Genomic DNA, 16,681 nt, shown 5'->3' on the forward strand with positions numbered 1-16,681 from the left:
GGAGGGGGGGGGGGGGGGGGGGGGGGGGGGGGGGGGGGGGGGCATTTTAAAATGACCACACAGCATTTCTAAAGACACAAGGCTGCTTCAAAACACCTTTGGGTGCTGCTGAACTGGGCCTTTATCTTTTTAATGAACAAAAGACTGGAAGACAAGGTAAGCACCATCTGATCCTATGGTTTTTAACAGCACTCTAGGTCCAGAGCAGAAAAGAGCTGGATCCTACACAAAAGACTTACACAGATACTAAGAGCTTTAAACCGAGATCAACCGCAGCCTAGTGTTGTGCTTCTACATTCTATAATAAGGAAATAAGTATGCTGTGAAAGTACAGCAACTCATGTAAATGCATGTAAACACAAGCAAAAGAAACAAAAAAATTTACTTATGAAACTGTGGGCATGGAGGACCCTTGACAGGTATTAACAATATTATTCATAAAATAAAACTAATCTAATAGTTTTTTCTTCTGTGAAAGTATAATGGGAACCTTCAAAAAGCACCAGTGAGTCAGCAGACAGAGCATCATAGGACAAAGGGTCCTGACAGCTGAACACCTACCTGAGTTGTTCACAGATATTTTTGATATCTTTGACTAATAATAAAGCAACCTTTTGAGAGATCGCTGCTACCAAACAGGAGAGCAGACATGTCCATTTCATTCCAGGTAAAAAAAAAATCACTAGAGCCCTACCAAGATTGGATTTTTAAGACTGATGCCAATATACAGCGATTTGACAATCCAACATTCCGAGCTATCCAATATTTTTCCCAGACACACGAAGCATAAACAGATTTCCCTAACATCTGTTATATTTAGCTTCTGGCTCTTGCCAACTCTGCTCGGATCACCTGGTTGGTGCCTTTGCTGTGTTCCAAGCAGGTGCGCCGTCAGCAGGGAAGTGCCCTCTGGTGGACAGACAATGCAACATTAACAATTTATAACATGACTGAAGGGTGTTTCTCCTGTTTCTACTGCATTTTTAATTTTCATTTAACAGCTGTTATAAATGCCAGTACAGATAGACTGGAAAATAGTGACTACTGGTCCACAGATTAAAAAAACTTTAATAAAAAAAATCAGTCAGATTCCAACAAATTAAACAAGAAGAGTCAGTGCTATAAAAGATTTGTCTGTAAGCTCAGCTTTTATAAAGGATGCACAGCTCGACTGTAGCTCAGCAAAAGTGAGTAATGATCTCCCTGCGGTCAGTTCATAAAGTTTAGATGAACACAACAAATGTTTCAGACAGTTAAATGCACCTTATGGGATTTTGGAGTGCAAATACATAACAGGTCAACAAGCCAAACATCACTCAAAAAATCCACAGTCTGATGTTGGTGTGCAACAACAATGAATATTAACAGAGACACATTTAAGTTGTTTTAAGCATGCTGTCATCCATCTGCACTTGACATCACATTACCTGCTAAATGCTGGGAGACACGCAATTCCACATTTTATACTAAAAACCAGAGGAAAAACAAATCTGTTGAGTTTTGAGGCTTGGGTTTTGAGGACTACTGTATTCAATCTACATTTGATCAAATAATCAAATACTACTCAGTCAGGGAAGGTTTACCTCAGTCTCATGTAAAATCCAATTTTTATCGATTGAGCGACAGATTATTTGTATTTATTCTGAGAAGCATGAATCTACAGAAACTCATTTATTGGTTGACACTTTTATTTCAGTATGTTGGTGTAGACTGGTATGCATTAAAAAATATGACTGAATCTGTATCGTGTGCAACACTACCTCACTTAAAACATGGACGTCTAAAATTACAAGTTACAAAATTACAAAACCTATTCAAGCAGCAATTACGAAATAACACAAAAACTATTGATATGTACAGCATTGCTATGTGAGACTGGGCAAATCTGACACTGATTGCAATGTGAACCATGCTTATAGTGTCCACCATTGACTAGTTTATACATCACATATTACTTAGTGCCACAATGGATTGACTGAACTTGAAAACAGAGATGCAACAATCCAATTTTGAGCTTGGATTTCAGTCCCATAGTGAAACAAACCGATCGAAGGGACTGAAACATTTATAGACATACAATTATTTGTGTTTCATTTCACAGAATTAGCAAAGTAAGTTTATGTCAAGCCTAACACAAATAAGAATGATTCCCAGTCTCTTCCTCACAGTGAGGACTAAAAGCTTATTAAATGAATACTTTGAAGAGTGCAATAGCACAAGTATACCACTTTATATTGCATTATGTCATTATGTATCAGGACAGTGACAACTTTGCTGAAGAGTTAAAATTATTAAGGTGTTTATATAATAAAGAGGGAAGATCTGCACAGTATTTAGCTCCAAGTATTAATTTAATCCTTAAAAGGTTTAATGACAACATGTACTGATAATAATAACAATAATAATAATAATATTTTCAAAATTGCCCACAACAGTCAAATGTACACACGCATTTTAAATGAAGAGTTAGTGCAGTATGCAGTAAATTGAACTGTGAAACAGCTGACACACTGAACACTTGGTAAGACTGTGTTTTGGTCATCGTTTTTACATGTGAGTAGCTGTAAACAAATATTCCCTGTTAACCTGCACATGATCATCCAGAAGTCTAAAAACAGGAAACCACTTAAACAGTATAAACAGTAGAAGGGTAAAGCTGACAAAGGCAGACATGGGTAAAAACCACATCACATACAACACCTGAGAAATAACTTGCACATCTGCATGTATGACAGATGAGTAATAAGGCCTTTCTATGAGGAATATTATAGCAGTTTCAGAACACTAAGGTGCAAATAAAAGCTTCAATTAGTCCCTCAATGGCAAATTAGCGGTGACACTGTCATGGGTACCTGTCGTGCATTTATGCAACTGAAAGTCTAAAGATTGAACCTTGAAGTGAAACTCACAATAAGCACAAGAAAAGGAAATTGCTCCTGGTTAATGTTCTCACTATGTTAATGTACACAGGAGCTTTGTTTTGTTAATACTCAGAATGTGAGAGACCATTGAGTCTCCTAAGTGATAGCTTTCCAAAACAAAGTGATACAATTACAGTACAGTACCGTTTCAATCTCCTATTAGGAGATGTAGCAGTAGACCAATCAGAGATCGGAATTGGACAATTTCCAGCATGCTGGGCCAGTCAGCCTCTCATGTGTCTGATTACGAGTCGGTCTGTATCACGCATGTGAAACGTGCACAGAGGCTCAGGCAAACAGTCACATACGCATTCACATGCTAACACCTCGTTAGCATGGAAACTCTTCACTGTGACTGAAGACACAAAGTTCAGCAAAGTAAGCCAGCGCAAAAACATTTGTAACAACAAACCTAATGAGACACTTAGCTCACCCTCACCCAGCTGAACTTCGACATTAAAAAAAAACAAAAAGGAAAAAAAAAAAAAAAAAACAGTTAACGCTATCCAGAGCTCAGAGCCATCCACAAGCCAGGAGACTCAATATGAGCGTTCTCATAAGAAAGAAGGGTTGATGACCTGTTGGGGTATTTTCACTTTTATTTCAGACAGGACAGTAGAATAGACAAGAAAGGGGGAGAGAGAGCAGGAGGAACAACATGCAGAAAATGTCCTACAGGGGAGCCGAGCCCAGGCCTCTGCACCAGCGCCGAGCCCAGGCCTCTGCACCAGAGCCGAGCCCAGGCCTCTGCAGTGGCATTTCGGCATATGGGTCAGTTGCTCAACCAACGAGGTAGAAAAACACCTCGCTATTTGGCAAAGTTATAAAAATACTGGAAAATGATGTAAAAATGACGTGACTGACATTTGTTTTGTTATATAAATCTGATGCACCTGCTGTTGTTTGGTTAGGTAAAATATGTCAGGTGTACAGCTTTGTACCTCTTTTCAGTAGCAGAGCACTTTATTTGAGAGTTGTTTAATTTAGGTTATTTAATAGAAAAAAGGATACTATAGTTATGTGTTCTAAGAAACTGATGAATTCTCATAAACTTAGAATTAATCCATTAAAAATACACAGGAGCAGGCGGCAGTTAGTGGAAGCTGCGACACTGCGCCGCCATATTTGAACACAGTGGCTGGGAAAGACATCTTTCCTCCGACTAATCGTGCAAACGCGCTTGTAGGCGTTCATGTGCAGTGAAACATGCTTTGTCATCAGAGAAGGGGTCACCTTCACCAAAGAAGCAAAAATGTGAATTTTAATAAAATGTCATCCTCTTCCTCCTCAGTCAGGGCTCTAACACATGAAAGCAGGCATCAACATGCTCATTATTCCTGATTTTGTCCCAGTTACTAATTGTCAGAGGATGAGACATGTGACCCCCCACCCCAATAGCCGGACAGCTGACAACGAGCCGACTAAACAACAACAGCAGCTGGTTATAAGCTAACATTATGCCAGCTAAGATCCTGTAACCTACTGCGATTTAAGTAGTCACAATAAAGTTTCACATATTATTGCCATATCTTCCCTACTGGGATACGAATATAAACTCAAAGTAAGGATCAGTTAACTCAAAACTAATCCAGGTTTCCTTTACTTGAATGAATACTTTCTTCATCTTAAAGTGGGCTGAGCAGTTCTTTATATTATACTAGACTGTTTATAATACCAAACTGAGGCAAAGACTTGTGTTTTGAGTGCATTTAAAGTGCAGAGCAGATTAGGCAGAGATTTTCAGCAAGGCCTCTTTATCCCTGTGGCAGCTTAAATCCGTCTTTGCCTTTTATTACTCGCTGACGGTGAAGATTTTGGCCTCGTACTGTTTTTACTAAAACACAGCCAACTGCTGGATGACATGCTCAGTAATAAACTTAAAAGTGTGAGTCATGTAGCTTTACTATTTTCCCGTTGCCGTCGCAAATTTGACCTGATGTACATTCATTCTGCAAATTCTCTTAAAGATAAAAAGTCTAATTGCTAAATTAGACATCATCTGGCACTGACATGTTGTGCTTCTTAGCGTGAAAAGCGGCAGAAATGTGTGAGCAACACAGTGAAGAGAGGAATGTGTCAAGAGAGTGCAGTGTCACAGTTCTGGTACAACAAGCTACTTCACAAACTTTTTTTTTTTCCCTGATTATTCAATCTCTACTGAAGAAAAGTGCCTCTCAGGAGAATTTAGTGAGACAAATAGGTCAGTACATCATGCTTCGGAAAAGAAAACAAAAAAAACAAAAAAAGGATTTTTATTTCTAACCCACAGTTTGGAAAAAGCTGAAACTGGTATCCATAAAGAATGACTGGAGGATTTATTCTTTACTGCTGAACCACTTGAGAGTGAAATTATATGTCTTGGAGCAGAACATGTTTCAATCAGTATTCATTGCAAAAATAAGTGACACCAGTTGTGATGGCACGATTTTAGTGGAACAATCTGAAATGGAGGGAGCTCTATATTGACAGGGATTCATACTATAATTGAGAAACTAAGCAGAGCTGAAACATGCTGCGCAACATTAAGCTAAGATGGCTAGGGTGAACCATGAAAGTTGGCGTTAATGTCATGGTGTGGGCTGTGATGCAATCAGTCTTGTATGTGTATATTTAGCAATCTTACAGACTGGATCTCAGAAGTACATCAGAACGGGAACTGGTTAAGAAGGGCAGTGTAACAAACAGATATATGTCCTCTTTTTGAACATCCTGCAAACTTGACAACATCTGACATTTTCCATCCCCTGGCATGAGCAGTCTGTGAGCAGGGTTGGTAAATCTGAAAATGGAAATGCTGATCATAGTCACAGTGTTGTTCTCCTTTAAGTAAAAGCCTGAGATGACTGACATCTGATTCAGTCATGCGGGCAAAAAAATGTGATGACTGAAAGCAGTGCAGATGATCACATGGACATGACACCATTGAAAGGCACATCCCTGTACTCATGACATATGAAAAGGGCATGAACTTTTGTCCAGACCGAAACAAGGGCCAAAATGTGAATCATCACATTTCCACTATTTGATGTATGCCTGAAATAATGGATTTTTTTATTTTTTACTGTGGGGCCTCAACATCAGAATTATTAATCCTGCCATGGTAGAAAACAGCAGCTCAGTTATGTAATTTAAAAAAAAAAATCTCTTTAAAAATATGAGAAGTTACCTAAAAATATATTTTTCTAGACAGAAGTTTACTCCTTCTTGCTAAGAAATTTGTTTATGAAACTCGATAACTGAGGATGCATTGAATAGAGGCTTTGAATTGAAAGGGCAGAACTGCAAATAGAAGATGGCACGGCAACGACTTATGCAATGTTGCCTACACATAAGGGGTTTCAACAGCATACTGTAGTGCTAAAAATGCTGCACAGTGGCATTCTTAGAAGAAGAAAAAAAAAGAACAAAACAAGAAACTTACTGTTCGTTGATGACAAAGATGCAGTTGTCTTGCGAGGGTAAGCCTGAGACAGGATGCTTGCAGGTCACCTTCCGTTCATTGTGGCTAACAAGGATAAAGAGACGGAAGAAAAAAATAAGACTGAGCATTGTTTTGGTAAAAATAAGCCAATCAATAACAGATCTGTTCATTTACATCTATTTACATGTCCATTAGATTATTGAAAAATATCTAATGCTGAGAACAGAGACAAAAAAAAGACAAAAGACAATTTATTTGAAACTTTTACCAGCAAAACATAAAAGCGTCAAACGAAAAATGTATATTGTATATGGTAATGAAAACTAGATATACAATATGAAAAATTAGCAATCTGCACCAATTAACAAATTGACCACACTTTAAAGAGTTTATGCAGCCAGTTTTTTTAGGTTTTGTGACTGATCACAGATGGAAACAACAAACTGAATATATTAGGAAAAAATTCAGTTGTTAGCAATTCTGTATAAAACAAGGCACACATTAAACTTTAGGGCCTTATGTACAATTTATTGTTATACCTCTTAAAATGTCATACTGTGTTTAATTGTTGGGTTCAAAGTTTAAAACTGCAATTAATTCAACAGTTTTTTGGGGGGGTATTGGCTGCTTTTGCACTCATTTTTTAGTCCAGTCCACTTAACACTGACTTATGAATCAAGCATAAAAAAAAAAAAAAAGAGAGCCATCTCAAGAGATGAACCAGTGTCTACACAGATCACTTCAAACAATATCTTTAGGCACTTTGTTACCAGCAGCCTGTCAAAAAAAAAAAAAAAAAAAAAAAAAAAAAAAAAAACAGTTTATTTCTGTTTCTTTGGCTGAGTCTGCAAAACATGCCAAAGATAACACAGTTTGACAGCCATAAAATAGTATTTGTGCACCAACAAGGTGACTCCCAAAGAACTATTAGCTGAAAATTTGGCATATCTCAGCATGATGTGCAGTGTGCGTCCTGAAACACAACTGGACAACAAAAGAAGAAGTAGCAGGCCTAAAAAACCATCTACAGCAGATGAAAAGCATTGGAAAGAAATAGGAAAAAAATATCCAGCAAAGACCTGGGGGGAAAGGCTGATGTATGCCAAATTACACAAGAACTGGACTGAAAAATCAGAGGCAATGGGTCTGATGGAATGATGAATCCAAATTTGAAATTTTTGGTTCAAATTATAAATATGTACAGAGGTAGAACAGTGAGTGTCTACAGCCATTTGTAAAACATGGTGGAGACTGTAATGGTTTAGTGCTGCATTTCAGCCAGTGGTGTTAGAGAGCTTGTCAAAATTGATGGAATAATGATCCACCATGCAGTACCATCTGGAAAGCATCTGCTTGGCAACGGCTTCTTTTTTTAGTATGACAACGGTCCACCTTGCCAATGCAGTACAAGTATACCTGGATAGTGGAACTGATAGTGGAACAATATCAGTCATGGATTGGCCTACCCAGAGCCCAGACCTTAACATTACTGAAGCAGTGTGGGATCATCTTGACAGAAAAGAACAACAGGCAGCCAACATCCAAAGAAGAGCTCTGAATGTCCTTCAAGAAGCCTGAAGAGCTATTCCTGAAGACTGCTTTAAGAAATTATAAGCAAGCTGCCTAAGAGAGTTCAGGATATGTTGAAGAATAAAGGTGGTCATACCAAATACTGACTTTCAAGCCTGTTAGAAGTGTACAAACTCTGAATATACTGTACTTACATGCATGTTTGCACATGATTCAATCAATAAATCAATGCCCCCATTTTCCCAGCAAAATATACTCAAAAACTTTTTACAGTACTGTAAATATAGTGTATAGCAGACTTTGGTTTTCAAAAGAATGATCGACAAAGATATTTTTGAGGGTTAACGACTGTAATTATTGAATGGTATGATTTGTTTAATGAGAGGATACATTGGGTCAGTCCACCAGAAGAAGCACTTTAGGTAATGGCAAAAAGTATTATGGCATGTCTACTTGGCATGCCAAAATCTAGAAGAAAAAAAAATGATGGCACTTTTGGAAAAAACAAAAACTGGAAAAAAAAAATACATATTTTAAGTTTAAACACCTCATTTTTGCCTCTTAGAACAGAGGACAAGAAAACAAAAATTCAGATGTACATTTAGTGCTCACAGAAAGCCCATTTGAACAAATCATGAAAATGATCAGAATTCAAGGGTTCCAGCTGGCTGTTGTGCTAACATACACTCAAAATCTAATAACAGAGGGACAGATGATGCCACCATCCTGTTGGCCATTTGCAGCGGCCCAGAGTCACTTCCACCCTGACATAATTAGAACACCAGGACACAGACCTCACAGTCTTTGGAGAGGGGGAGTCAACAACTGCAGCTTTCCAGTAAAGTAGAGAGCAGTCAGTGGTCAGAATGAATGGCCTTGGGGTGAGGAAGCCCACTAAACTCACCATTAAAAACTGCAGGCTTTGATGTCACTAATTTTAACCATTTGTTTCTTTAACAGCGTTACTGGAATAGTGACAAGCTTGTAAAATTAATATCAACATGCAATTAATCAGCTTCCTATTACATAACCTGCAATTTAGAGATGGAAATTGATGGTTATTTGATGACAGATACAGTGATGAGAAACAAGAGAGTATTTCTGTACATATATTAATCAATATAATAACAACAGTGGAGATTTAACAAAACATTAGTCAATGTGGGCAAAAGGAAGACTTGCAATGTCAACAAAGTCCTGAAAGCTGCTACAGCCTTTATGTTCTGAATAGTTATTCTCTACTTTAACTCAGTCAGGCTGTGCTATAAACACAAGAGACTCAAGCTACAGCTCAAAAATAACACAGTTTTTAAACACTGCAGAAAAGAGCAAATACCAAGTATAATATAGAGGGTTTAGTTTCATTTTAGCCTGAAGAGAAACGGTCTCCACAGCTCTGGTCTATAATTACTGGAGGCACTGTTGGCAGCAGAGCACTCTGTGCGGTCTTCGGGCAAGCCAACGGTACCATATTTCTCTGGCATCCCCTCACACATGCCTATACTGCTCTGCATAGGTTGGCTACAAATACAAGAAAGAGGAAAAAGTACAGCTACACAAAATAGTGGAACAAAAAAGAAAAATCCTAGGCACAACAGTTCGAATAATGATTTCTAGTACAGAATCAGTCACATTTTTACAAATCTCTAAGCTTGGATACTCATGTTCTCAGTGACTACAATCACCTATGTTCAGCCTATGATGCCCTGCCATCTTCAAAGACTTGTATCGATAGTAGAAGAAAAGCCTTGCATACTTGCTCTGTCAGACTCTTATAGCCCTAAAACATGTCCTGGTCATCCCATCAGTCTAGGCCAGTACACATTTCTGGACAACATTCGTCCACGAAGGTGTGGCTCAAGCCAGACTTACTACATCAAGAGCAGACAATGGACAGCTTGGCACAGCACTCAATTATAAAATGGTGGTAGAATTAGGCCAGAGGGTCCGCTTCCAAGCTAAAAAAAAAAATCACATAAACCAAAGTCAACTAAGTTCAGCCGGGATCAGTCTTCCTACATCAATGAACATAGCTATATCATTATCAACGCTAATCTGGGAGATGAGAGTGTGAAGGAAGGGCCACTGCCAATTTGCCAAAGACCTCTTCAAAGGTCCCGAAGAAGGTAGTTAATGACTTTTCTACTGTGGCACGTCATGCAACCAAATAACCATACAACAGTTATTTGTACATGCACTATGTTGCATTAGGGAAGCAAAAATATACAAAATTCAAAGTTCAGTGTGTCCCTCTAGTTTTGGGCCATGCTTTGGTGAGTTTTCACTAAAAACCTCACACAGGTTAAGCTCCACTGACATCTGTCATTGACAGCAGAGCTAAAAATAATAATGATGATAATACAAATGCAACATTCCAAGGCTCTGACGTCTATATAGTGGTTTGTTACTGTTAAGCAGCTATATCTGTGGTGCAGGTGCAGATGATAATGCTTTTGACTGGTTTGTACACAGCAGACTAAATAAAATGCATGCATGTGGGCAACCTGGAGTGGGGCCCTAGTGTTATGGCAACATCCATCATCTTCCACATCTGAGTATATTTGTAATAAACATATAACTATAGCATTATTACTTTGAAAAAGTCTGAATCTACAGGAAGACACTGTTTAAATGATGTAGGGAGAAGAACTTGCTGAAATAGTTCACAACAATAACAATATCAAATCTGTTATTATTGTAAGGTAAAGACCTTGCAGCATTATTTTTGCCTTATTAGTAGGCCCTAACCTACACTTTTTGGGTGAATGCATAAAGAAAAGAACTTGGCATGCTGTTTTGGCATATGCACCTGACTACATCTGAACACAGTCAGCACACAGTATCTGTCAAGATCCACTTCTTTGAATGGAATTTTTTTTGCATTAAAACAGAATCACACTGAATGAAAACACACAAAGACTGGGCAGTGTGAAAAGATGGCTTAGACTACCAATCCTACTTGGGATCCAACACCCTGTTTACAACTTTTCAGCTTCTTTCAGCTCATTGTTTTGTTTTTGGCAGTCTGCATGGTAAAATCCCAGTGGTTCTAAAAGATGGTACAGTAAGTACGGCTTGCTCAACACACTGCTCAAAGAAGTCAATTATACATTAGTTGCACAATGAAACTGGCAAAGTGAAATGGACAAAAAAATAGGGTCAAACATCTGCAGTAGCAAGCCAAAAGACACCAGGCATTTCCCAGTAGTTGGCAGACCAAACCAAGGATTTGAAGCAATTCTACAGGGAGACAGCCCCTACTCAGTCTATGCTAAAACAATCAAGCTCCAGTGATGCCCATGTCACTCTGTTTCTGTGTATGTCACTGTGTTTCTGTGTATAGGAAGAAATGTTTGGTATTTGGTGAAAAAATAAAATTAGGAACATAACACTGAAACATGGATCAAAAATAAAACAGTCAAAAATAAAACAACCGCCATTTAAAACATATGTTCAAGATTTTTAGAAAAGACAGCTCAATAAGATTAGCTGATACCATACTTCAATGTGGAATTCATTCTCAGGTCAGTGTATTACATGGCTATTAAACATGTCTTTGATTAATCCATCTCATTATGAACCTGACAAATACCTCAATAAAAAATAAATATTAAATGATTCAAGTATTCTTCGACCGATTCATTTGGCAAGCTATAGGCCTGTAGGCCCAGCATGAGTGCTGAACCTTAAATACATAACACAGCCTCCTAACATCCACCAGGTTACGGCTGGAACGTCTAGTGTTCATGCTGCCTCCTGACAGAGAAACTAGAAGATGTTACCTTTCAAATGAAGCTCCATACATACACGTTAGAAAAGCTTTTAAGCACAACAAATGTAATACTATCTCGTTCCTTATAGGTGAAAATTGTATAAAAAAGTGGCGAACACTAGCAAACCCTGGTGCTTTACCAGTGACCTGATGGATCTTAATAGTCTAAACCATAATGATCAAATTAAAGCTTCAAAGACAGCTGAAGTATCACTGTCAAAATCAACCTGACTGAGGCTCTTTCATGAAAAGGTATAAACTACGTATCCTTAAATGAAAGGGTTGTTCTGACAGAAGTTTATAGAGATGTGCAAACCTAAAAGAGTGTGAGGTCAGTGTCTGTATATTACACCTTTATAGACAGAAGCAATTTGAAGAGACTCTAAACATTCCCATCATGATCTGTGTGACACTAAGTAAAGTAACATGGAGCTGTGACTGCATGCAGGCCAAAAAAGGTATGACGATACAATATACTTTTTTTTAGACAACCTACAAAAGAACCATCCTTTTCAGCTATTCAAGCTATACAAGAGAAATATTCACCACATGATTGACAGCCTTGACAATAGTGAGAAAAATTAGCTAAAAATCAATTTTACTTCATCCACAAGGCACCAGGAGCTAAATTCAACCATGACAGGAACACGCTACAAAACAATTACTTGCAAGAAATGTGGCTCGATTTTCTCGCTGTACACAACATGAGGGCCTTCCAAAAATATCACTAAATATTAACGTAATTAATGCTGACGACGGTCATTGTTTTCATTAAAAACAAAAAAAACCTCAACTTTTACTGTGACAGGCTCGAAATTAAATCTCCCTGTGAGTAAATCTGTTTTCCACTTCTTCCAACTAATCTTAGCGTGCAACAACATTTAAAATAGTCGCACATGTTCTGCAGGATGTGGTCTGTGGTCACTACGGCTCAGATTAGATTAGCTTAAAATCATAGTGTTTTACAGTAAGCTGGGCATGTGGTAGCAAAGCAGAAAAGCATTGTTTTCTCTTCATTTTAGTTTAAAATAGCTACATTTTTTCCCCCCAGAGTGAGATGTTTGCTTATGGGACGGGTATGGGTGAAGGGCACCCGGAGGATCTTTTTTTCTATCGACTGCAGATGTACAAAAGGTGTGGAACTAGGAGTGGGAATAATAACTGACCACCCCGCAGTGAGGAGGGTTGGGCAGTTTTCTGGTCCTGAACTGTTCCCGTCCACAATAATTAGCAGTGAGCTGCAGTAATGAAGAACTTAAGGTCTGGGGGTCACTCCGGCACTCCACAGGCTAAGCTCTTTATTGCTCCGGGTGGGACTTTGATCCCTCACTCTCCTTCTAATGCAGTTTAACCACAAACAATTAAGAGGCAGCAACAAAGATCCATACATTATAGAGAGAGTGATAGGGCTCCACGAGTTTTGACAACATATAATTGGATTTGATTACCAGAATTTATGGACACTGCCAAAATCTTAGAAAATATCTCTGATGTTCATTCAAAAATCTTAAGCATAAAAAAGACTTGAAATCATTATTTATCATTTTACTAAGTTTGGTTCATTTAAAAATAGGATTACTAAATCCTTGGTTTCTACACACTATAAAGAATATTTACAGGAAAAAAACACTATAAATACTGGTGGTCATAAATTTTGTCAATCTTTCAGTTTGGTGTCAGTACAAAAAAAAAAAACTGAAGGGGATTTCCTCATCCTGTGTTATGCTGAAAAACTGGAACAAATTTCCCTCAAGTCATGGTGAAGAGTTTAAACCACTGTGGCAACTTTAGATATGAGGGATTTATGAAAAAGGGCTTTTCAAACTAACTGCAACACATGAGTAACAATACAAGGGCAAAAGAAGAACCCCTGTCTTTTCTGCTCTATGTGAAATGAAAGTCTCAGGAATGTTTAGTGACTTTATGACACTAAATCACATCAATTAAATGATTTGGAATGGAAAATGTGCCGCTACCCTAGACAGAAAATTCCAATTCTGCACTATTTGTAATTGCTTTCTAACTTTGGGAAACTTCAAGCAAAGAAAGCCATGCCACTTTCTGTCTCCTCACAACTTCTATAAATACACAGTGCCTGACCACAGTAAACGCATCCTATTTTTAATTGAATGCCTTTATAACTGCCCCAAGGCCGCTACTGACTAAGCATCCAAGTGTGGAGGCAGGTCAGAGTCGTCAAGCCATTTAGCCTATGTTCTTAAAGATATGACCCAAATATAGTGATGCTTTAATCACAGAATAAGTGAGAGCATTTTTTCAATCATACACAGCCTAGTAATACACCATACACCATGATCTTTAAGTAATATATCACCCTATTCAAAGTAGACCACAGGGCAGACAAATGAGCAAAAGTTACTTTATTAATATATTATACATCTGTGGCACATTTAACTGCATTTACATTTTGCTATTTGGCAACCTTAAGCCTAATTAGAGCCCAACCAATATTAGCAGGGCTGATACATTGGTCAATATTAGTTATTTATCAGTACATTGTTATTGGCATTTATAACAGCTGATAAATGAAAATAAAAAAGTTAAAAAAAAAAAAGCGAGATGAAGAAACACCCTTCAAGCATGTTATGAGTGTAGTTGTGATATTGTTTGTCCATCAGAGGGCACTCTGCAACTTCCCTGTTGGCAGCACACATTTGGAACACCACAAACACAACAAGCAGCTGATCCAAGTAGAGTCGGGCAGAGCGTAAACAAGTAAACCACGACTTGCTGTGAGATTAAAACAAGTTGATTTTTAAAGTGCGCTGCCATATGATCTCATATCTCAGAAATAATGACACATGGCAAATATTAGGGAAATCTGTTTATGTTTTGTGTGTCTGGAAGGAAAAACAATTATCAGCCTGATATGCCAGAGAGTTTTAAATCACCAGGAAGCACATTTAAAATAAATAAATAAATAAATAAATTCCTTGGTCCCCTAAACAAATGAAACTGCAAATCAAAGAGCCTTACACTGATAATTCTTTTGGTAATGCCAATCCTATTACACAAAAAGTAACTTGAACATCAGACAAGGCCCATGAGTGCCGATTAAGGTTTTCAAGCCATCAGGTAAGTACTCCTAACAAGCATAAAAAGAGCTGGGCTGCTGTGGTACACTCCAACACCACATGGACGCTGACCAGAGGTATGAATAGCCCTCCTCACAATAGTTGAGCTGAATAGGCAGAATAGGCAGTTTATGAGAGGGTGTGTGTGGGGCAGTGGGGAAAAAAAAAAAGACAATAAAAGACAAAAGAGGAGCTCTGCAGTCCACAAGAAGCCACAGGACATGCGGTGACCCAACATGCAGCAATGCGCTACAACAAAATGAAAATACCTGCTATATCCAATTTGGGGATGCATCTGCACTTGAACACAAATACTGCAGAAAATACAGCCCACAGCTTCATCTGAAGGCCTGTTTAGCTTAAACCTTCACCTCAGACCTTTAAACTTATCCACAGAAAACAGCTGCTCATTCGGGCAATAAATCAGACTTTTTTTTTTTTTTGCACAAATAATTAAATCAGCAGCTCAATTGAGGCAGCTGTGACTGTGAGCTAAGTGTGTCAAGGTGACACAGCTGAACAGGCAATTCAAGCAGATTTCAGAGTCATGGAAACAAGCTGCCTTACCAAAGGGGAAAAAAAAAAAACTGTGACTGAAAGAAGTGAAACTTTGTATTTAGAGAAAATTTAGGAAGTATACTGGAGTAAAACAGCCACGTGCTGTAGCCTAAGCTGCCCGGTAACCTGCCAGAGGCCAGTCCCAGCTGTTCCTCATTAAATAAAAGGAATGGTTCCTCAAAGGCTACCTTCCCACTCTTACACTTGCCACACATCTAAAATTTCTACCTCCACTTTCTGTGTTTATGAAACTTCCCTTATTAACTTCTCCATGTTCAATTTCAGGCTTCATTAAAGACAACACTAGGCTTGCATACAAAATGGCTGTATCAAAAAATCCACTATTTACATATACATAGCTCTAGAAATCATGGCTGTATACATCACCATCACTACTTGTAGTTAATACAGCTATTTAGGTCTGTTGCAGGACAAAGAGCAGAAGTGTGGCACCCCAAAATAGCACAGACGCTAATCAAGGTCAGCTCCTTAAAGAAATAGAGAGGCTGTGTAGGCAATCAAAGGCAAGCTGGACTACTGACTAATAATTTTTTTTTTTACATCTTCAAATTTATAAACCTTTAAGGTTAAACTTGAATTCGAAGTGACATTTTAGGTGTTCATTCTGCTTTTATCCAAATACTGGAGTAAAGAGCCAAATTTTAAATCATGCAGAACTGAAAATGTTTCTTCACCACAGGCTGCCTGCACATGAGCCCGAGCTTTTCCTCTGGTGTTTTTCTTTCTACAAAATGCATGAACACATTTTAGCTACTGCTGCCATCATGCCGACTATATACAACTCGAAAAGATTAAGTTTGAAAACGGAACACTAAACCTCTCACACACAGATTTTTGTCCATATCGCTGCAAAAATGTAAACAGTAGACATTAATGGTTGGTTTGTATGTAACAGCATTTCAATGGGCTGGTTCCGAAGCTGTCATCTATTTTGGGTTTTTGCAATTTCGATGGTTTAGCTCTAATGACTCAATGATAGGAAACAAATGCGGCCCCGCCCTCGTCTCCCCTTGATGTCTTCTGTTCAGTGAGTGCAGGGGCTGGATCAGCAGCCAACACCAGCGGATCTGTTCATCTCCATTACTCTGGACCTGCACTGTAATGACATTATGTCTCACATTCATAATAATTATTTGATTAGCCTATCTAAAGCTACTTGCCCCATCCAAGATTTTTTAATCAATACTTTTTACTCTTAAAAATCCAGCTGAACTGCCAAAGTCCTGCAGGAATGGTATTAATTTTAGATTAAATCACTCAGATTCATTAAAGGGCTTTGTTAAACAGACATTAGGTTGTGAATGCAATTAATGTTTTGCAGAGGACTCAAGTATGACATGATGGAGTGCTCCAACCCCAGGGT

General features: G+C 38.2%; 1 protein-coding gene across 6 annotated transcripts in view; it reads right to left on the minus strand.

Moving 5' to 3' along the window:
- plekha5 (pleckstrin homology domain containing, family A member 5) overlaps window positions 1-16,681 on the minus strand; it is an 88,046-nt gene that overhangs the window by 31,899 nt on the left and 39,466 nt on the right. For all 6 annotated transcript variants that reach the window (XM_030731529.1, XM_030731528.1, XM_030731525.1 and 3 more), the window contains exon 4: window positions 6,343-6,426. In XM_030731529.1, the coding sequence (XP_030587389.1) occupies window positions 6,343-6,426 (84 nt within the window). The remainder of the gene's footprint in view (window positions 1-6,342; window positions 6,427-16,681) is intronic.

Source organism: Archocentrus centrarchus, chromosome 6 (assembly GCF_007364275.1).
Source record: "Archocentrus centrarchus isolate MPI-CPG fArcCen1 chromosome 6, fArcCen1, whole genome shotgun sequence".
Lineage (NCBI taxonomy): Eukaryota > Metazoa > Chordata > Actinopteri > Cichliformes > Cichlidae > Archocentrus > Archocentrus centrarchus.